This window comes from Chaetodon auriga, chromosome 14 (genome assembly GCF_051107435.1).
Source record: "Chaetodon auriga isolate fChaAug3 chromosome 14, fChaAug3.hap1, whole genome shotgun sequence".
Classification (NCBI taxonomy): domain Eukaryota; kingdom Metazoa; phylum Chordata; class Actinopteri; order Chaetodontiformes; family Chaetodontidae; genus Chaetodon; species Chaetodon auriga.
Genome location: NC_135087.1, coordinates 2,996,136 through 3,018,353, shown reverse-complemented (window position 1 = coordinate 3,018,353; position 22,218 = coordinate 2,996,136). Strand labels below are relative to the sequence as shown.

At 46.4% G+C, this 22,218-nt stretch overlaps 1 protein-coding gene across 7 annotated transcripts in view; it reads left to right on the top strand.

Annotated features, from left to right (window-relative positions):
* The window catches only part of fgfr3 (fibroblast growth factor receptor 3), a 70,387-nt gene that overhangs the window by 11,043 nt on the left and 37,126 nt on the right, over positions 1-22,218 (top strand). For 5 of the 7 annotated variants that reach the window (XM_076748329.1, XM_076748328.1, XM_076748326.1 and 2 more), the window contains exons 3-4: positions 16,214-16,474; positions 20,063-20,128. In XM_076748329.1, coding sequence (XP_076604444.1) covers positions 16,214-16,474; positions 20,063-20,128 — 327 coding nt within the window. The remainder of the gene's footprint in view (positions 1-16,213; positions 16,475-20,062; positions 20,129-22,218) is intronic. The other 2 variants (XM_076748331.1, XM_076748332.1) reach the window with 1 other exon arrangement.

Below are 22,218 nucleotides of genomic sequence, written 5' to 3'. Positions count from 1 at the left end.
ACTCAACATCACCACCCTTTAATCATCCCATTATGTAAATGAGCTGCGCTCCATGTGTGGGCTGCACACGACTCCCTGAAAATTGGAGCGTTTATCGCAACTTAAGCGTAAAGTTACTCCAAGTGGATTCTCTTCTTCTGCAGTTTGGCTCTCGGACGCTCTGCACCAATGTTCATTTCCCTGGCAACACTATCAAGCAATCTTTTGGCGAGTTTGGGAAGCGCGCAGGCCAAATACTGTACGCTTTGGAGGATGATGATTCATTTAACAATGGCTGCTCTGTCCTCAGTCCATCAGGCACTTAATCCAGCAGACACTTTAGACACTTAGTTGGATGAGAATTAAGCACTGAACACAACTCAGAGTCCCATTTGTCAAGGGATCACAGTGGGATGCTTCTGCTGGACTCCTGTAAGAGGATTTACAGCAAAACAGCGTCACCTTTAAGACTGAATTCACAGATCAACCTGCAGAAGGTCTTACTTTCGCACGATGATCAAATTCTGAACAACACGTTATTGTAAACTCCACATTTTCAGCAGCGTTTAGACACATTCTGCTTTGTGTCGTCTCATCTCTCTAAGCACATTATGTATTAGGGAGATTTTCATTAAGCACTTCAGAGTATTACCGTCTAGACGCTGTGTTTTTCCAAGGATAACACACAGCAGAGCACAAGTGGAAAAAGCCTGTCGCTAAGCAGAATGTTTCTGAAGGTGTTCGTATCAGATCACAGCTGAAGTGAAAGTGCTGAGATCGAATCGGACGAATCCACAAGCATGCTGGGAGTTTGTGGTACGAGTTGAAATTCAGTTTATCTGCACTGGAAGAACCAAAGTCTGGTTTTAACTGTGAGGTCAGACTCGCTCACCTGATGCATTCAAGTCCAGTACGAACTCTCCGTTTAGCTCTGCTTCGCTCTCCACCTCCTGAGGGGAGTATCCGGCTCGTTAGCCGCTAAATGCTCTGCACTGTTTGCTAACTTTCTCTGCTACATGAACAAGCGATCCCTGGTTTCACATCTGTTTGTTTACGGACTCAATATGAAGGTAACCTGATTTCGATATTCACTGTCATCCCTTCCTGAGTGTAAAATCCTCCCAGACGTCATCGGCCTCTCTCAGGTTTAGGTTAAACACACGCCTGGGCGGGCCTCCGTCGTGGATGGAGGGAATTAGCGGACAGCTGTAGATCAGCAGGTCATTGTCAGCCGGCGGCCTTCGGACGAACCCGGTCCGCAGGCCGCAGCTTCGCACGTATTAATACGCCTCATTACAGCCCTCTGAAGCCCTCCCTGCGCGTCACTCCATGAATTATGGATGAAAATACAGACCCGAGTGTTCAGCTCACGTCCAACCCCTGCCACCTTTCCCACAGCGGGATTTTTTTATGTCTCTTTCTTTGTCAGCACACACACACACGCGTCATGTGAGACCCGCACAAACACACTTTAAGCCTCAAGTCTTGCCGGATATCTGCTCATTTGCTCCTTTTTGGCGCGTTTTCAAATCTCCATCTGTGTCCGAGCCCTCTGATTGGCCGCCTGTGTCAGCCTTTGCAGCACTTACACATACTGGATGTTACACACACACCTGTACCTGTCCTCTGCTCTACCTCTGGCTGCGGTTCAGGGCGGTTCTTATCCCGCCGGCTGACAGCGGCGTTGACATACGGCGGGTTTTTAATTACAAAGCTCCCCTTAAGGAAATTGTTGAGATACTTAACAGATAAGGCAGACATGGAGGGGAACAAAGAGGCTCGTTGTGCCACATCAGGAGGACTATTTTTGGAGGGCGCTCGGGGAGGGGGGTAGTTGGGGGGGGGGGGGGGGGTGCAGTCAGGTGGAGCTGCAGTTAAATCTGACAAAATATTATTGAGCTGTGAAGTGACTGGTTGATGGTGTTTTACTGAAAGTCATGTGTCTCCTTTCATTCATCTCTCTCTCTTTTCCATGATTTCTCAATGTCTCTCTCTCTCTCTCTCTCTCTCTCTCTCTGACACCTGGATTTATGGCTACCTTTGCTGTAATTGCATAATTTTGGATTGTTGAGATGAATGGCGATTGCAAAATGGAGCCAAAGTACACTGTCCTCACGCATGTATAAACATGTTTGCGTGTGTGTGTGTGTGTGTGTGTGTGTGTGTGTGTGTGTGTGTGTGTCTGCTTTGAGCCAACCCCTTTGGAAGAGTGTGTTTTGTTGCTGGCAGAGGCAAACAGATGGCAGGTTGTGTGCCGAGCTGTAAGGAGTCCAACACGCACACATGCACACACACACACACACACACACAAAGCATTTCAGGCGTGATCAGTCCCACACATCTCTTGACTCCCCATCTACACCCCAAATGCCTCTTCAGCCCCACACACACACACACACACACACACACACACACACACACTGTCGTTCTCACCCTGCTGCTCGTGTTGTCTGTTTCAGGGTTTCCGGTTCAGGGTTGAAGCTGGTTCAGGACTTTTAAATTCACGTCTCTCGGCATCGCACACCTCCGCGCATCGTTCGATAAGCCGTCAGACTCATGGATCTATCAAAGAAAGTGAACTTCATGAATCCTACCGATGCGAATGTCAGTCTGAACACACTCTGAGCGACGTTCTTCCTCTCTAATTACCGCTCATCTTCCGTGCTCATGTGTGTACACACCTCCGCTAACACGCCAGCATGCACGCCGTTGATCTGTGGGAGGAAGCCCACGCAGCGTGCACCGAGCAGGGCGCTCTCCTCCGCTGAAGTGTTTCAAACTCACGCTCCTAACGTTAAATATTTAATGTTTGAACCGATCCACGCCTCCCACTCCCCGCGTTCATCTCTCTCTCCGACCGCTAACCAGGAGCAGAGCTGTCCTGTCTGGCTCTGCTGCACCCCATTTACATTTCTGTGAATGGAAACAGAGCGCCAGCAGACAGCGTTCACTGTGTGTGTCTTTCATCCTCTTCCTCGCTCTGTCCTCCTCCTCCTCCTACCTCCCCTCTCTCTCTCTCCCTTGTGGTCTCACATCTGCTCGCTCCGTCCCTTCGTCCTGCGCCTCCTTCTCTCCTTCTCTCTTTCTGCCACGACAAATTTGAATTAACTTTATTGGCTTGACCGTAATCAAGCATTGCCAAAGCGTGATGCAGTGTGAGTATGATCATTCCTCCTCCTCCTCCTCCTCCTCCTCCTCCTCCTCGAGGGTCTCCTCGCAGCCTCACATGCGCCTCTGTTTAAAGCCCCCCCACATCCAGGGCAGCTGACACATCTAATATTGAAACCAAACTCGGCCTCCATCCCTCCCACGTCTCCCCTCCTCGGCCGTCTCTCCCCTCATGTTATTTTGCCAGGAGAGCTAAAATAATAAACCCTTGTGCAGAGTGTGTCTGCAGAGCGTAATGGAAGTTCTCCTTGGAAAAAAAGGAGCTTTCGGTGTTGTTCTGGCGAGCGGCGGAGCAGTGACAGTCGAGCTGACTCGAGCTTTGGTTTTTGAGAATAACCCAGGTCAGAAGTTTTTTTTGTTTTTTTTTCACATTTTGGTGTAATGTTATTTTTGAGTGCGGTGTATCTGGTAATTGGCTGCATTTTTTCCTCGTGTGACAGCTTTCTCCTCGTCGCTGGCGCAGCGTCGCTTCTGTGCATCACCGCAAACTCGGGATCGGAAAACACGCGATTATTTTTAACCGCGTCATCGTGTCGGTTTTCATTCTTGTTTATCCAGAGAAGAGCTCTGCCTCCGTGTGCCGGTGGTGTTTTTAAGCTCTCTTCATCTCAGACTTCTTAAAGGGTCACCACGCCGTCCTTCTGCCTTCATCGACCTTCGGCGCTGATGAAACATCTGAGCTCCTCTTTCAGTAGCTGCTGATAAAACAGCCTCTAACTGACATAAACTATCAAGTCAGACTTCCACAACAAAGAGACACAAAAAGAATAACTCAACAGACTTTTGTTGGCTCAAATGTTCTGCAGTGCATCAGCATTTATACACCAGTGGTCCACGAAGGGTCCAAAGGGCCAAAATTGTGAAATAATCTCTTGTTCCGAATTCTTAAATTAAGATTTTCTCTTTTATTTAAATTTAAATATAATTGTTTTGTGTTTGGGGCTGTTTTTTTTCACAATTTTCTGTCATTTTATAGACTAAATGATCAGTTCCTTAATAGAAAATAGAATAATGAGGCGCCCTGGCAGTCCGATGGTTAATGTTCCCGGTTCAGTTGTTCAGAAAAATTCCCACCTCATCAAACAGTCACCTCACCAGTCGCTCATATTCCTGCGGCCCAGCAGCCCTGAACCGTCGGCCAATCGGCTGCTTCTCTCGAGCGTTGTGGAAGTCAAGTGCGGTGCGTTTTGCTCAGTGGCACGTTGGCGGCGGCTGAACGTTTTCATGTGTGAAGCACTGCAGGCGCTAACTAGTTAGCAATGCTAACGCTGTCTCTTGAGATGCATTAGCATTGCAAAGTGATGGTTTTGTGCGTCTTTTCTGATTTCCGGTGGAATGAAACAGAGCATGTTTTTGTCTGTTTAAAGTGAATTAGAGTCATTTCGTGGCTCCAGAGGACTTTTGTTCAGTGCTCATTCGGTGTTCGTATACATGTCTGGTATAGATGTCTCAGGACAACTGCGCTCCAGTTGTTCTTTCTCTCTGTGGCCTGTTTGTGCTGTAAGTGAAGGCAGATCCTGGAGGGAAGCAGGAGGGAGGGATCATGGGATTACAGGCTTTCCTGCTCTCGTCCTGCTCTCATGAGCAAACACGCTTTACACACCAGTTCAAGAGTTTCGCCATGTTCAGACGGGCACCCAGGGGAGTCTATTAGTGTTAATAACATTGTTATGTTTTGCTTTCTCTTCAACACATTCCTCAGCGGTGAGCTGATAGTGACAGAGTGTGAAAAGGAGAAAGATAGAAGAAGAGCTCGACGGTTGTTTGGTGGCAGGCCGGAGGCTCAGGAAGTGCTTGTGGGTGCTGGCGGTGATCAGAAGCACATGGCCGCTGAGACCCACGGCAGGTTTCACGTCAAAGGGTAACGACCAGGGCGAGAGAGACGGACCCACGCGGTCCCACCGCGCTAATAAACAGCATCATAAACAGAGCCATAAACACTTTTATGTCCCGCTGATCGCACACACACACGCACACACAGAATCCACCTTCAGATCCTCATCACGTCAAACAGTCTCACAAATTCAAGTCAGCAGATGAGAGGGATTCTGGAAAACCTGCAGAAACCGGGGGCAAACTCCTGCATGTCTGTGGTGCTGGTGGTGTTTGTTCACAGTGAGACAACATGTAGGAGGCGTCAGAAAAGCTGGACGGACTCATTAACAAAGTCCAGATCAAGTCCTGACTTTCAGTTCAAAGCTTCTCTCGGTCGCCGCTGTTGACTTTCTGAACCACGAAGTCAGTGTGAGAGAGTGTGAGCACGATTACTGAGAGGTTTACTCAGAGGATGAACGCACGGCGCTGCCTTCTAGGTTTGTAGTGTGGTCACTGCGACACCTCGATGCAGGCTGGGCTTTAGTCTTTGTGTGTGTGTGTGTGTGTGTGTGTGTGTGTGTGTGTGTGTGTGTGTTCAGGTCCATCCCTCTACACTGATCACCTCTCACACACACTAACACCAGAGCAGGACGTCAGGTGTGGGACAGGTCGTCCCAGCTGGAGAGTATCAAAAAGTTATGTGTCATTGTGTGTGTGCGTGTGTGTGTGCGTGTGTGTGTGTGTGTGTGTGTGTGTGTGTGAGGTCAGGGCAGGGGTCGGGGTCAGCGGGGGTCAAAGTTTAACGTTTCAATCAGGCGACTCCTCGCGCTGTGTCGGTGTGGTCGGAGACGGTTTCCATCAGCTGTTTCTTGTCTTTGGGGTTTTGGATACGACTCATTCAGACTCGCTTTGAACTTCAGAAACTCCAGACTCTGTAATTAATTAACTCAGTTCAGCACTGGAAGAGGTTTGACTACGAATCTGTGCAGCTGGAGATGTGACAGCGTATTCCATTCGATGATAGAAAGATCTCGACTGTCAGAGCTGCTCCTTTAATACAGTTGTATTTGGCCGGTGCAGAGACTATTTTATGAGGGCGTCTTAATTTTTAATGTGTTTAAATCACCGGGTTAGCCAGAAAACAGACGTTCCCGTCCAGTTATCTTATCCAGAAACTGTTTCCCAGTTGAGTTTCCAGGCAGTTAACTGTATACTTCTATATGCGTCAATATTGTGGAGTAAAATTACAAACCGTGAGTTTTGGAAAGCTGAGGAAGTGTCGCCGCCATCGGAGGACTTTGGGGCAGCTGTGGCTTAGAAGGTCGGGGGTTCGATCCCCAGCCTCAGCAGTCTACGTGTCAAAGTATCCTGAACCCGAAATTGCTCTCGAAGCTGTGCCATCGACGTGTGTGTGAATAAAAACATTATGAGTGCAGTTTGTCTGGATTTCATTACTTATTGTTGCAGCTAATCCAGCACAAACGTGTGTTTTTGTGCTCCATGTTCTGCGTCTTTGTCGTTATCTCTGATCCCTGGTGCTGCGAGGCTTTCAGGGTATCGTCGTGCTGACCGTGTGATGTCATGTGGCGTTCCCACAGTGACCACGAATCCAAACACTGCTCAGCTGACTCTAAAATATCACCTCTGCTGTCTTTGTGAAGGGAAAATTAAGACCAAAAAAGAGATCCAAAAAGCCGCCCTGTAATCGGATTGGTTCCTCCATGTTTGTAAGGGAAGTGTAATTATGTTGTATAGTAGCCCCACACACACTTCGCAGACATCCTGGCTTTTGTGGGCCGAGCTTCTTACACTTGTCTGCTGAATTGAAACTAGGCCAGTTCGTCTTTGGAATGACAATTACCATGGACCAAACCCAGGCCCTATTCTGAGGCTGGAGGGATGGAGGGCAGGTGGGGGCGATGATGTGGGTATGAAAGGAGCAAAGACGATTGGACGCTGCCAAGATGCTCTGGACGTACAGTAGCTTCCGATGCTCGTTAGCGCAGCCGAGCGGAGGGCCGTGCACCGGGGGGGGGGGGGGGGGGGGGGGCGAAGGAGGAGGCAGGGAGGAGGGTGAGGCTGGCACAGGCCGGGGCGGGATGTTTAGAGGCAACGTCTATCTTTAACTTGATTTTAGGGGCTCTTTTGATAAAGCGCGGCTCAGCTCGGGGAAGAATGGAGGCAACAAGCTGGGGAAGCCCTCCCTCGCTCCCCCTCTCTCCTCCTTTCTCCTCTCCTCCTTGATCTCCGCCGAGCCATCCCTCTTTTCTCTCCATCTCCTCCTGGCAGGCTTCTCCGCAACGGTGTGAGGTTGTCAGGCTGGCCCAGATTAAGGGCATTGTCCGAAGGTATTTACATCCGGCCAAACCATATTAAACAGAGATTAGGGGTTTTCACTGCACATCGCAAAAGAGAAAAAAAAAACAAGGGGAGTGAAAAAGAAGAGGGAGCTTTTCCAGGACGAGCAGGGTTTACAATTGGCATAGCTGTGAAATGGAGGAAGAGAAATGTGCTCTTTATGGAGGAGGGGGTGATGGTTGGTGGTGGTGGTTGGGGGGGGTGGGGGGGGCTCCACAGATCCTGTTTGAAGGTCATGTGATGCTGGCTTGTCTGAGGGGTGCTGAGCGTGCCAAACGGTTGGCAGCCGGTCCAGTTTTTCAGCATAGGAAGCAGAAGTGAAAGAATCTGTTGGCGGGACGCAGCGAGCAGACGGGCTGCTGTGGAGGACATCACGCTCTCAACCGGCCTGCCTGTCTGTCTGTCTGTCTGTCTGTCTGTCTGTGTGTCTGCCTGTCTGTCTGTCTGTCTGTCTGTCTGTCTGCCTGTCTGTCTGTCTGTCTGTCTGTCTGTGTGTCGCCGGCTCTTCTGGAAATTTCTTTAAAAGCCAATCTCGTGGATTTGATTTTTTCCTGCTGCTAAAAACACGACTGTACTCAACAGGTTAACTGCTGAGATCTGAGGTCTGAAATTCTAAATGACAACAAACAGGAATTCAGAAACGCTCACCCCAACTGTCCAGGTTGAACTTTGGCCTATCTTACTTGCCGTAGTCGTGTTCACGCACTGATATTTCAGGTGTGCTCACCTTCTGTCTTTCTGTGCTTCAGGGAATGTTGCTTCTTAGCCGGCTAACTGTTAGCTTACTTAAAGGGAGACTGTAACTTTAACAATAAACAAACAATAATATATTTTTTCCATTATTTGTAAGAGGAAGAATGTGTTGTAAGTAATAAAACACACTTTGGGTCAATTCAGTACACTGAGAGGTTTTTCTGCTACATCCTTACTTGGTCTGGTATGACCACTAGCTTAAAGTGGCTAATGTTAGCCAGCTTAAGATATAAACAGGAGTTCTTCTTTCGGGTCAATGTGCATATAATTCTTTTTCTCTGTAAAACGGTGCACAGAGACACGTTTTGATTCATGCAGGCATTTATATAACTTTACCCATGTGTACACGCACATGCACACCAATTGGCCCTAAGTAATCACAGAAATGTGGAAAGCATTTGCTCCTTTTTCAAGAAGAAAAGGAGAGTCCAGTCTTTCTCGGCAGCAGAAGCAAACAACTAATTACCTGCAATAAAAAAGGCCATTTATCGCTGAATTGTTTGCCACTGGTTTGGGAGCAGGCCGTTCTGCAGATGTTGGAAACGTGGTCCTCTTGTATTATTAGCTCGGCGTAGTGAGGAGGAGGAGGAGGGAAAAAAGGAGGCTTGATAAAGATGAATGTCTCCTCAGCCCATCTGGAATCCGTCACTTTCAAAAGCGGTTTAAATGCAGATACGGTTTAAAAAGGTATGTGTTGCTGCTTTTCTACCAGATTCAATAAGAGTAGCTGTTCGGCTCCCCTGAAAAAAGGGAGTCTTGTAATCTTTTAGTGTTTATGATCCTTCGTGCCGGCCTGTTTGAACCTGCAGGGATTCTTTATGCAAAGCAGCCTGGTCGAACAAGGAGACATCATGCTGAAAAAGCTTTGCAAATCAGTCTGGAGAGCCCGTCGGAAGTTTAAAGGATGCTAATTTGTCTAAACTTTTTTTTCTTTCTGAGGGTATCTGGTATAATTGAAGACCCACAGGTTCAGTGTTTCAGCACAGCAGAGATGAAACTCCCCGTTTCTCTCCTCCAGAGCAGAAAATGAATTCATCAAACTGCCGACAGTGACGCCGTGATTTAATTGTTTGCTGACCGATGTGACATTCAGGAAATACCTTCCTCGTTGAATTTTAAAGATGGTGCACATCGGGAAACACCATGCACACCCTCAGGCACCGAACAGTCGTTTTCGGAGCCCGGTCGAGGTTCACAGTGGTCTCGTTCCATTTTTACCTGCTGGACACTCAAACCTCGGGCGGTAAAATACGTTCAAAGCAGGTTAACAAAGCCCTTCACACTGAGTGAATTCTGCAGGTCCAGATTTCCTTCTGAGAACTGTCAATCTGCGTCAATCACGTGATCCGTTTGACTGATGGTTTTCATTCGTTACTCTCTGGTTCAACTTTTGGCCAAATGTAAGTGAAATCAGTTTACGGCTTTTAAAGAATTCCTGATTAAAACTCCCTCTGAGTAAAGCACAAAACATCAAACACAGCAACCCTGAATTTCCACCGGGCGCATAACGCCCGCCTTCGTCCATGACGCGTCCGACCGACTGATCGCTGCCATCCTAGACATTGGGTTCAACTCCACTGGCCGATTCCATCTCTGTTTCAGAAGCGTCAGAGAAGCAGATTGCAGCTCTGCTCTGCGGAGAAAACGACCCAAGTCTATTTGTGACGGACGACATGTCAATGTGCACGGAGCGGATTGAGGGAAACAGGAAGTCAGACACAAAGTTTTCAAAATAAAACACAGTGTGCAGACTCCTGATCGTACATCAACCATAAAAGCAATTAAAGCAGACATAAAAAGGAAACCATTTAACTACGAAGCCTACTCACTCATGACAACCAACCAAATCAGCAAAATCAGGCGGGCACAGCGCTCTGCTTCCAAATCGTTTTCGGGTCTGCAGCCAAGTGGAGAACGGAACAAGAATATATGTGATATCACATGTGAAATCTCGGGGTGACAGAACAAGCCTGGAAATGCATTTTTTTGAGCCACTGATATTAAAAAAGCCTCGTGATCAGCCTACAGAAGGTCAGTCAGTGCTGTGAACGAGTATAACTCTTTCTATCGCCTTTCAGATATGAAGCATGTTAGCCTGAAAAGCTGGATAAACGGGATTTAAACGTCATGTTTCCTCCTGTGACCTGATACGACAGCAGCCGTGGCGACAGCTCGGCGGTCTGGTCTACACTCCTTCCTGTTCCTCCAGGATCCCTCACTCAGTCCCTCAGTGTGTGTGTGTGTGTGTGTGTGTGTGTGTGTGTGTGTTAGAGAGGCAGGCGTGGAAAGGCTTCCCACATAAAGAGGCCTTTTTATCCCTAGGGCCGCAGCCTGCCCGCCGGCCCCTGGAGGAGTTTGTGGAGGATAAATAAACCTCTTCAGACGCACAGAAAAGATGGAGTCTGTAAGCGGCGCTCTAACGGACGCAGTATCTCAAAGAGAGACTTTATATTATTCTGAAGGGCTATTTGTTATGATATTGAGCCGAGAGGGTAGGAAGGGCCAGAAGGGCAGGGGCCTCTTGATTTATGGAGTGACCGTCCAGCCTGTACTGCACACACACACACACACACACACACACACACACACACACACAGTTTACAATCACAGATACACACACATATCAGAACCCACATTCATGTTTACACACACGCTCAAAGAGGACATATCACACATTGCTTCCAGCTGGCTCCAGGTTCCGGCGAGAGAGACACACACACACACACACACACACACACACACACACACACACACACACACACACACACACACACCAGGCAGCAGATAGCTCACACATGCCGCACCGGACGAAAAACAGCGGGAGCGTCTCGATGTTGATATGAGGCTGGACGGCACCAGAATGCTGCAGCTGAGCTTTCATTTATCTGCTTTGTCAGATTCACTTCAGGTCTGATTTATTCATGAGGCGCTTTTACATCAAACGGGTTTGTCACGGAGAACAAAGAACTCCAAAAGACAAAGCCTTTGAATTAATGCTTTTAATCCCACACAACAAAGTGCGTACAGGAATTTCTCTTCGTGGCATCAGTCGAGCCGATTCACGCCGTATCCGCCGTGCAGCCACGCCAGTGAACGAGGCCATCGTCGGACATTGTTTCATATCTGACGTCATGTTTTCATCTGACCGCGGCCACGCCAGCAAACCTTTAAAGGCCTCTAATTTTCTTTTTTATTTGTTCGTTTCAGTTTGTGCAGTTGGTCTTTGCAGCATCATTTCTCTCCGGCCAGGACTTCCTCCTGTGATGGTCTGAATGTTGTTTCAGACAGTTTTCATTGAGTATTTGTACATTTCTGATACAGAAATGCTTTAATTTATACCAAATCTAAATAAAACTGTTGTGTGACTAGTTTGAGAGCTTCAGCTGTGGCTTGAATATCAGAAATCTGGAAAGAAATCCAGATCCCTGTTCCCAATCTTCAGCATGTTTACAGGGTCGAGAAACCAGGTTAGACTGGTGATCAGACGAGGCCTTTAAGTGCACCGTCGTGAGCTTGTGTGCTTTCAAACGCTCAGACTGGAGTTTGTTGTAGTTTTTGCAGTTAGCAAACTTTTTGGTCAAAATGCAGGTGAAGACCCAGAGTTCCTTTTAAGGGTTTCTGTAAAACATCCTGGAGTGAAATTATGGACCTTGCTCTGGTTCTTCCAGGACTGCGGTTCATTACGCCTCGCTGTCGGACGCACAGACCTGCAGGAGGCAAACCGGCCCGGTTTGATTTCAGCCCTGCGCTCTGCTGCAGCTTTGATTTTTTTAACCTTTCCTCACATGCAGAGGAAGGTGACTGAGTGACGCCCTGTTTCGCATTCATTCAGCTCCACATGTTCCCACCTCGGAGCCGCTCAGTAACACATCCTCCACAGCTGGACGCACAGCAGCTGGAACCTTCTCTTCGGGAATTTAAAGTGCTGACTGACTAATGAGGAATTCCGCTCTTTGCATATCCCTCCGCAACACTTACATGACCAGATTTCAAAGAACTGTCTCCTGTCAGTGTGATCAAACCTGTGGCCGCGACGTTACAGGACGTTGGCTTGAAAGGTACAACGAGGCAGCTACAGTGTGGACGAAAGCTCAGCGGCTGCTAGATCTGTCCTGAAAGGTTGTACAGTGGCACAAAGTGAAGCCTTTCAAACCAAATCCACTTTTATTCAAAGCAGCTTTTTTTTTTCACGTTCAAATCTGCATTTCAAAGTGCAGGATCTGAAGCGGAAGCAGATATTTTGTCATTGACGGTGACCACAGAAAGCAGGCTTTGCTCTTTTGTGCGACACCTGAGAAATGGAGTTTTTTAATGTATGAGGGATGTATCTTTGTTTTGTTCTTTCGGTAAATTGCATTCGTTTAGCCTGTGGCAGTGTAAACATCCAAGCGGTGCATGAATGTTCCTCCTATCTATTTTCCCAGGATCAAAGCCAAAGTGTTCCTTTTACAGCAGGATCACAGACTATTAACAAACCCTAATTAAATAAGCAGCAATGTCTAATCCATATTCCCCCTCAAAGAGGCCACAGTTTGCTTTAAATACACGCATAAATCAAGAGAAGAGCAACAGATTCATGCAAAAAGGCTAATTGTCTGCCAAATATTATACTTTGCAAGCACAGCAGTTCTCCCTCTAAGCAATGGTTGTTATTTAAAGGTTCGATTCACCCAAATTACTTAAAAAAAAGGGAGAAAAGATAGATTTTTGAAAGGCTCAGCACGTAAAACATCTTCATGGTCAGAAACCATAAAGTGTAAGTGAGAAAACATGTTTGTGTAACTTAAGGCAACTAAACCTTTAAGCAGGAAATATGTGCCTCATACAAAGAAACAGTTCTCGTCTGTCCGCCGTGCCGCCGCTGCTCATTCAGAGCTGCCAGAGGAGGCTGCGCTCGAGTGCTCGGCCCCCATAAAACCCAAGTGAGCTACGAGTCTCTGGAGATTATTATATCTACTCCATAAAGCCCAATTCCTCACGTTTAAGACCTGAAGATATTCTAAGACTGATTTTCTCCTTTTCTTTCACAGAGGTCGTAAGTAATACACCAAGGTAGCGAGCCATTCATGCAGGACTTGAATTTATGCTCTGTGCGCCGTCGCCTCGCTGTTTTTCTTCTTCCCCTCATTGGGCCTTTTTGCTTGGCGAAAAAAAAAAGCGCTGTAAATATGGTTGTCAGAGGCAGCACAGCCACATTCAGCGCATAACATCTCCAGTGGTTTTAATGGGTGCAATAAAACAGAGAAAACAAATCTGCTCAGTTCATTTAAGACCTGAAGCGCACAGAAGAAAATCTTTAAGAACGTCTGAAGCATTCGAGGCTGAGATGAAACAGACAGAAAGACGTGATGTTTCTGCTGACGCGTATTTGTTTTCCACTGCTCACACTTCCTCAGAAACTGCACATTCGAGCTCTTCTTGAGCGTTTTAAAGACTCACTTTTACTCCACTGTTTGTCTACGGACTGTTCTATTATATAGGTTACATATAACCAGTGTGTCAGCACACACTGAAATACTGTCGCATGTACCCTAGAAATCTTTGCATCTCTTTGCGTCTTTGCACACATAGGTTGGGATTTTAAAGCCCCCCCCCCCCACTCAAAAATGAGTTTTTCTTCTTCTTCTTCTTCTTCCTTTGGATGTTTGAGCCTCGCTGTGCAGAATGACGTCTGCAGACGCTGGAAGGCTGTTTTCACGCTCGCTGCTGGGGGTTTCTATTTTCTCCGTGTTGATTGAAAAGCTGATTGTTGACATCACAAATAGTTTGGAAGCCAATCCTGATCCTGGGAACATATTTGCATATTCATATATTTAATGAGGGAGAAGGAAAAGGTGCCATTTTAAAGATTTTAAAGTTTGATGATTGATGTGTTTTTTGCAGGAAAAACCACAGGAGACAGTTTTTATGCTTTAATAGGTGTGTGGAGTGGATCTTTCAGTAAAAAAGATGTAAAAATCTCTAGTCTTTCAGCTCAGTGACACAGTGAGGACGAGTTCTTAAGGGGAGTTTTTCGTCATTAATGGACAGTAAAGACATAAAGGGAGACAGAGAGGACTGGACTGATGATATTCCGACATACAAACACGTCTCAAAGCGGCTCCGTCATCGTTACCTGCTGGTTCTCCCACACCATCAGCACCTCCGTCTGTCTGCGAGGGTGCGTTCGTCTCTTCTTCTGGCGCTCGTCCGCACCAGCAGCCTGCCTCACGCTGAAACAGCTCATCTATAATTTAGAGCATCTATTATGTATTCCCCGGGAAGATTGTCTCGTCTGGGCCGCTCCTGATTTCAACCTTGCATCTCAACTCCAATTTCCTAAACCTCGGTTCAAGGCTGCCTGCGAAAGGGCCGCGTTGCCTTCGCTGCTCGTCAGCGTGCCTCTGTAAGGCGGCTGCCTTTTCAGCGGGTCAACAGTGGGTGTATTTGCCATCGTAAATCACGCTCTTAACACACCTCGTTCCGCCTTTCCCATGGGCGGGTGGGGGTGCATCTGTGTGTGCAAACAAGTGCGTGTTGTGTGCTCTGTTGCCCAACAGCTTGTTGAAAGACTCACAGCGGTTGTTTGTGCTACAAGCCTGCATATGTGAGAGGACGCAGATGAGAAACTGGTGGTCACGTGACCATGATGGGCGTGGCCTCCATTACGTTATGTTCAGTGTCAGTGAACAGTTCAACACGTGAAAGTCAAAACTCAACGGCGAAATGGGTTTTGTTCACGAGGCAAATGTTTGTCATTAGGAAATGACAACATGTGTAAATCATCATCCGTGACACGAAACTCATTCTATTTTATTCATTTCATCTGTAATCCATCACAAAAAAGCACCAGAACAGCCACAATTCATGTACCCTTAAATGTAAAAAGGCCTCCCTGCAGTAACTTCTGCAGCCAGTGGAGAGCTGGCACTGTGTGCGTCTGTGGGCAGCATCGAAAAACGATCAGTGTTTAATGTTATTTAGGCCAGAACTGATCAAGGTTTAGTCAAATTCTCGGGGGCAAACAGGACAGGGTTAAGGACTTGGGACAACTGTCCAGAATTTTCCGGGCCGTCTGGTCAGCCTAATGTATGCGTCTGTGTGCTCATAAGTGTCCTTGTGTTTGTGGACATCATGGCGTTCCCCTGAATGGCTTCCAGAGCGCGCATGAGGTCGTCCTTTTTGTCTCTCCCTGACGGTGATGATGTGTAATTGAGGTCTGGACGAGAAGACGCCCCCACCGAAGGACGAGAGGACACACAAGAGCACACGCTGTTTATTTATCCAGACGTGTCCCTCCATCTCTCCTCCATCTTCAGCCGAGGCCGGCATCCTTAGCGAAGCTCGTAAACATGTTGATTTTTCCCTGGCTCTGACCGAGCTGGCACACGGAGCTCCTGGAGTAAATGAGCTGGTGTTTGACAGGGACGGGTGGAGAGGAGGGGGAGGTTCGTCTCCGCACAGCCAAGATCTGTCTCCGTCTTCGTGCTGGACTATAAAGTTGCACTTTTCTGACTTCCAGAGGCAGATTAGCTGATAGCTCGCCAGCGGGTCGGCGGTTAATTCTGCATCACTGCCTCTTTGTTTCGGAAGACGGGGGGGGGGGGGGTTTATTCTTATTCTGAGAAAACGCTGTGTCTTAATTACACTGTGGAAAAAGGGAGAAGGTGTCTACACAAGATCTTCATCCCTCAAACATTCTACAATCTCCACCTGATTCTGATTTTACAGGTAGACAACCTGCCTGGTTTTAGCTCAGTATGGCTAATATTGCCTCCAGATGTCAGCGGGCGGCCATCATCAATCATTTAGTCTATAAATGTCACCACGATGTCCTCAAATTTCCAACAAAAAGTCCAACCTGCATTAAGTTTTCAATGTGCAGTGATATGAAGAGAAAGAAGCATCTCGCTGTGCAGATAGACAGAAGCAAACCTTCACATTTGGCATTGCAGGAAAAGAGAATATTTGATACACTTGCTTGATTAATGACAACTAGACTGATTCCCACGACTCCCATCTGTAAATTTAAGCTTTTGTTCCATTGTGAATTTAAGTTTTATGGCATTAAGTGCTGAACATACATCAAGTTGGATGTGTACTGAAATGTATTGAAAACAGCTCTTTCTCATAAACCACTGTGTCCTCTTCCTGTGTGCAGACTCTGTGTCCAGCGAGACGGCCTTCCTGGAGGATGTTCTGGTCATGGGGGAAACCCTGGAGATCTCATGTGACCTGGAGGACCGCTCGGAGCCCGTCATCTGGTTCAAAGACGGCGCCGGGCTGGTGCCTGGCAACCGGACGCGGCTGGGCCAGAGGATGTTGCGCATCATCAACGTGTCGTACGAGGACTCGGGCGTCTACTCGTGCCGGCTCGCCCACAGCAAGAAGCTGATCAGCAACTACACCATCCGGGTGACAGGTGAGAGCAGCAAGAGGGTGATTTCTAACCTGTAGCTCTGCCATCAGCTTTATTCCAGTGAAATTCTGGCAACTTTCACCTCTTCAGGCATCCAAAAATCCTTCAAATTTAACAATCTGTGAGGAAACCAGGCATCACATATGAATACTGCCTCAGTTTAAGGGGTCACAACAAGCTGATTAAGTTCAGAGTTGCTGCATTAGATGAGTTAGTCCTGCCGGTGCTTGCAGATCATCATGCGTAATGTTAGCAATGTTGAGATTTCCAACAAAAACTGCTTCCTGCGCAGGATTACAGAAAAAGGTGAATCTCATGGTTTTTAAGCTAAATGCTTTGTTGCATGTTTTATGATTCAACTACAGCTCTACTAAAACCTTTAATGGTGCTTATAGGTGATAATTTGTCATGTAAAAGTCATCACATACATAAATATTAAAGCACAAGTGAATTTGTAAGCATTTAGATATGAGTTAACTAAAGAAATCATGTTTAAAGACGTTAAAATGAAAGGCATACTAATTTTAAGATACTACAGTCACAAGCAGAGCTCCAGTGGAAACTGAAAATCAGCCTGCTCCGGTGTTTATTCCCGCCTGACAGAAAACTGAGAATAAGAGTGTTTTCCATGAATGAACGTCGTCGTCAGTTACAGCGGTGACGTCTCGACATGACAGCTTCTCATAGCAGTTTATAGAAAAACAGTGAAAACTTAGCTCAGGAGGAAAGTTCTATCATTTTCTCCTCGTGTTCGGTTTCAGCTCCTGGTTAGCTGCCTGCCAGGCTGCACACACACACACACGCACACACACGCACGCACGCACGCACACACGCACACACGCACGCACACACACACACACACACACACACACACACACACACACACCGGCTAACACCCGGCCAAGTTTCACACAGATCCCCCCTCCTGATGCACAGTCAAAGGTGAAATTCATTATCGTATGAGGGGATGAGCAAAGCCTTAAACAAGTGTGATGCAAGCAGAGCTCTAACACAGGAGGGGAGGAGGTGAGGGGGGGGAGTGTGGGTGGGGGAGGTCAGAGGGGAGCGAGCAGTAGCTTAAAAGTCTGGCGGCTTTTTCCCGTAAAACTCATGGACACCAGCTGAGCCTGTTATTGACAACTAATTAGAAAGCAATTAGCTCGAAACATTTCATCATTGAAAACAGATGGGGTGGCAAGAAATGAGAGGGTTCGCTCCCTCTCAACTCAAGCCCCTCCTCACACACACACACACACACACACACACACACACACACACACACACACACGTTTGGCTGCGAGCCGAGGAGAAAATGGTCTTTTCCAGGACTGATCAGAGGTGGACAGCCTCTCCTCCTGGACCCACAAATCATCTCCAGACTGCAGGAGGACACATGCAAACACGCACATCCTCGTTTTAAAGGAAGAAAACATCCATCGGTCCGAGTCGCGCTCGCCTCTAAAATCTCCCATGGAGGCGAAATAACTGCGTTTGCTTCCAGCTCAGCGTGTTTCAGGAGGAAAAACCACACAGGAAGCGAACTCATGGCAGCCCATTGTCAGACATTTCATATCGTTTTAACACTCAGTACATGTTTAAATTACTTGTCAAGTCAGACTTTTTACAGTATGTGGCGGCAATATCCTGTTCTCCCCCCCGCACGGCCCGTTCTCCGCCCTCTACTCTAAACACCGAACACTCAGCTCCATCTAAAACACACATGGACTATTGTGTTTTCCCTCAAATATTTGAGTAAGGTGTCAGATATTTAGGAGCGGTATCAGATTTAGCACCTGGACGGCGTCCAGACGGCGGCGAGCAGCCAGCTCATATTGTACACATACCTGGTACACATGTTGGAAGCAAGAGGCTGTAATGTGAGGATTAAAGTTCATTTTGATATGAAATGTGTGAAAATGAGCAGCTTTTGTTGAGAGCTATCGCAGAATTGGCTGTAAGCAAACGAAAGTGAGTGAAAAATGTCGTATACGTTAGAGAATTAACCTTTTGTTCCTCTAAAGTTGAGCAACAGGTTATATACAAATCCCCAGCTCCGCCATAAAAGCTGAATCACTCATTCACAAGCTGAAACACAAGTCAATGCTGAACCTATTGAGCTCGAAGGTTCATGTTTGGAAATACTATTTCAGTTCATGTTTACGTGAAATAAACTCAAATTTGATCAGAATGATCAAATTTGCTGATTCAAGAAATTTTGTGCATTCGCCTTTGTTTTCATATCTTAAAAAGTTTGGTTGAGCTAATATGGTAAATATGTTTTTGTATTAGATACGCTTCTGATTGTTGATGTTTCCATATTTATCAATAAAATAAAAGTGACAATCCAAGTTGAAAAAGTTGTAATCTTAGCTAAATCAGAACTTTTAACTTTGAGCATATTGTTGCTGCTGAAATCAGATTTTTTAGCCAGTGAGTGATGTTGCTCTAAGGATGGTGATGTCTGATGGTCCGTCCGTCCACCGGACTGAAATATCTCAACAGCTACGCTCTTTGGTTTATGACCAAAATGCCTACAAATCTACCAGTATTCCTACTCCTACTCCTACTTTGTCTTTTGTGCTAATTAGCAAATGTTAGAATGCAACAGGCGAAATAAATCTAATTAACACAGTGAACATTCTACCTGCTAAACACCACATCATTGTTAGCAAGCTAATGCTAGCGTTTAGCATAAGTGCAGCCTCACGTAGCCACTAGCATGGCTGTAGACTTAGTATGCTAGTCTGAAGTGACCCTGCTTTCTTTGGTTTCGCTCGTTTCAGTAAGTCAGTATTCAGTTGAAAGAGCAGAAATATTTTTTTAAAAGGCATTTTTACAATGATGAAGCTCATTTCACACGAGTGAGTAATAGAAGCTAAAGCTGCTCGTCAGCTCTCTCAGGAGCTGTTTTAGCTGTCGAGCTAACAGCTGGCTCTCATTAACCAGACCTGTGGAGCTGAACCAGAAAAAGTCAAGGTCACATCAAAAATAATTACAGCGGCGGCGTGAAAATGTGCGACACAGTGAATCTAAACAGTCGTATCTGTGGCTGGAGAGTCATTAGATGTCATCTGACACGCTAACTGCTAGCGAGAGTTAGCGTGTGCTGCAGAGATAAAGAGTGTTGTTGCCGCCGCCGTGCTAATGACCCTCTCATTTTTAACGTCTGTGGAGATGTTTGGGTTGTAGTATCTGAGCGAGCCGCCACGCTGCAGAGAACTGGAGACTCATTCATGACTTTCTCAATGAGCGGTCTTAACATGCAGTCATGCACATGCGTGGGTGTGTGTGTCTGTGTGTACATATGCCTAATCATACTTGTTTGTGAACACACACCATTTAAGCTCCACTGGGCATTCAACATGCACACAATTCCTGCTTTGTTTTTCCTCTGTATTTGCAGCTTGTCGTGCACAGAACAGATTTCTGGCTACCAGCCTTCCAGATGTATTTCTGTTATCTGATGGTTGACATAGTTCAACCAGCGTAAAGAATAAAGACTTTCTGTTTATTGAAGTTGTCCACATTAAGTGCAGATGCAAAATAAGATTTGTGCTCCATATTTAAACTCTGCTCTGTTTGTCTTTTAAGATTCGCCGTCGTCTGGTGATGATGAAGATTATGATGAAGATCCAGAAGATGCAGGTAATGCAAATGGTGAATTCCTAATTATTCTTTTTTTGACTACATTTTTTAAAGTTGAACAGTGTCGTCTGGTGTAAGTCAGGCAATGTTTCGGAGCTTTTCCTGCTTAAAGAGCTCATGAAACTGTGTGAAATCAGGTCTTAAAAGCCTGAAAAGTTAAAGAACTTAAGTGACGGGATACAAATAGAATCAGGAAGGAGTTAAACTGCATATATTTTTCAGATTTAACAAAAAAACTTTATCCCAGCAATAACTTGGAAGGTCAGACAGCTCAAACTTCAATTTTTACCTGATTTTTTTAATTAGTTTTTTTATCTAAACATGACATTGAAATGTAAAAAAGAAAAAAAAACACACAATCCTCAAAAAAGAGAACAAAGCCACCTTCAGCAGCAGGATCCTCACACGAAGCATTAATGTGTTCTCGTGTCAAAAATCCAACCTGAGCTCCATCAAGGCAGCATGAACTGCGTCGTTAAGCTGAATGTGTAGCACCTGCCTCACACACACACACACACACACACACACACACACACACACACACACTGCTGAATGAATGCAGGAGTGTAGGTGCTGTGGACGCGTTCAGGTAAAGAAGTTTTGTTCATATTGTTCCATTTTTGCAAAAAGATAGATTTTAGGCTCAGGCAGGAGAAAGATTGATTTTATGGGTAAGAAAAGCTGCAAATGGATCAGTTCACTCAGCTGGTCCTAACCTAACTGAACCACAGTGTTTGTTTACATAAAATGTAAATTATGATTTTTTATTGGCTTTTACTGGAGACCATGAAAACAGTTAAATGGAGGTAAAACATTACTGAAAAGGGAGTTTAATTCACATGTACTTTATCTGTTTACCTGAAAACACAGTTCAACTCGTATGCCGGGGAATAGTTTTTCAAACAGAACATGATGTTTCCCTCCAGACGTTCTTCCAAAGCTCAGAAACCCTCTGATTCCTAATCGAGTGTCTGTTTCCTGGTGTTGCTAACTGTGACTTACTAGAAAACCTCATCGCTGAACAGGTGAAGAGTGTGAGCAGTGATTCCTGCAGTTCTTTAGTGCAACGGAAATGGTCTCTTCAGATTATTTATGTCAACAGTTAATCTGTATTTTAGGATTTGGACTCATTTCACTTGTCACTGTGATAGAAGATTTGGTCTGCAGGAGCCACAGGAATTGCTTTGAAAGGAGCTTTTATCGGCAATTACGTGACTCTCATTGGATTTATGCAACTGATTAGAGTTTTATATCTGTAATTGGAATTATATGGCTCTTATAAGCGCTCGCTGTCTCGCTGTGCTCGCATTAAAGTTTCCCCCCAGAGCGCTAAACTAAATGCCACTATCGCGCAGATCAAAAGCCGGCGGTGCTCCGGTGGGTAACACCCCTTTCAGCGCTCTCCTGTGATGTGAGCGGCTCTGGCATTCGGAGGCATGCGGAGTTCAGGTGCAGGTGAACAAAGAACGATGAGGGATGGCTTCTGCCGGCTGCCTGCGCTTTACACGCTCCGCTCTGTCAGCTAGCGTCGACTCCAGAGAGACAGAAAGCGTCTCCACCCCTCGGCAGGCTCTGGACCAGCCAGACGCCACACTGTGCTGCCTTTGTTGTGCCGTACGGAGGGAGGCAGCGGAAGGTGAAGCGCAAACAGACGGAGGCAGACGAAAACAATCATGAAATGATGGAAATATGGCCAGAGAGGAAGAGATGTCGGGATAGAAGTGAAGACGATAGAGAGCCAGAAACCTGCAGAAAGAGATATTTTTAACATTGCAAATGCTTAAATTCCACTGTTTGCATGCTTTGACAGTTCACAGTAGTTCAAAGAAGACGGATTCGATCAGACGAGCCCACATCTTGACAGTGGGCTGCAGCCGAAACACTGAAGAACTTGCCAGCAGTGTCAAACAGTCCATCATGTCTTGAACTGGATCCCAGTCCACCTTAACTGCTCGGCAAAATTGGTGCCAGAAGCTGAATATGGAACTGTTTGGATGACGGCGCGACAGGCGGACTCCCAGCCGAAATCAAAGCCCCTTTGTAAACGTCGCATTCAAAGCTCCGACCGAATCCAGCGTCGTCACACGCAACTCAAAGTAAAA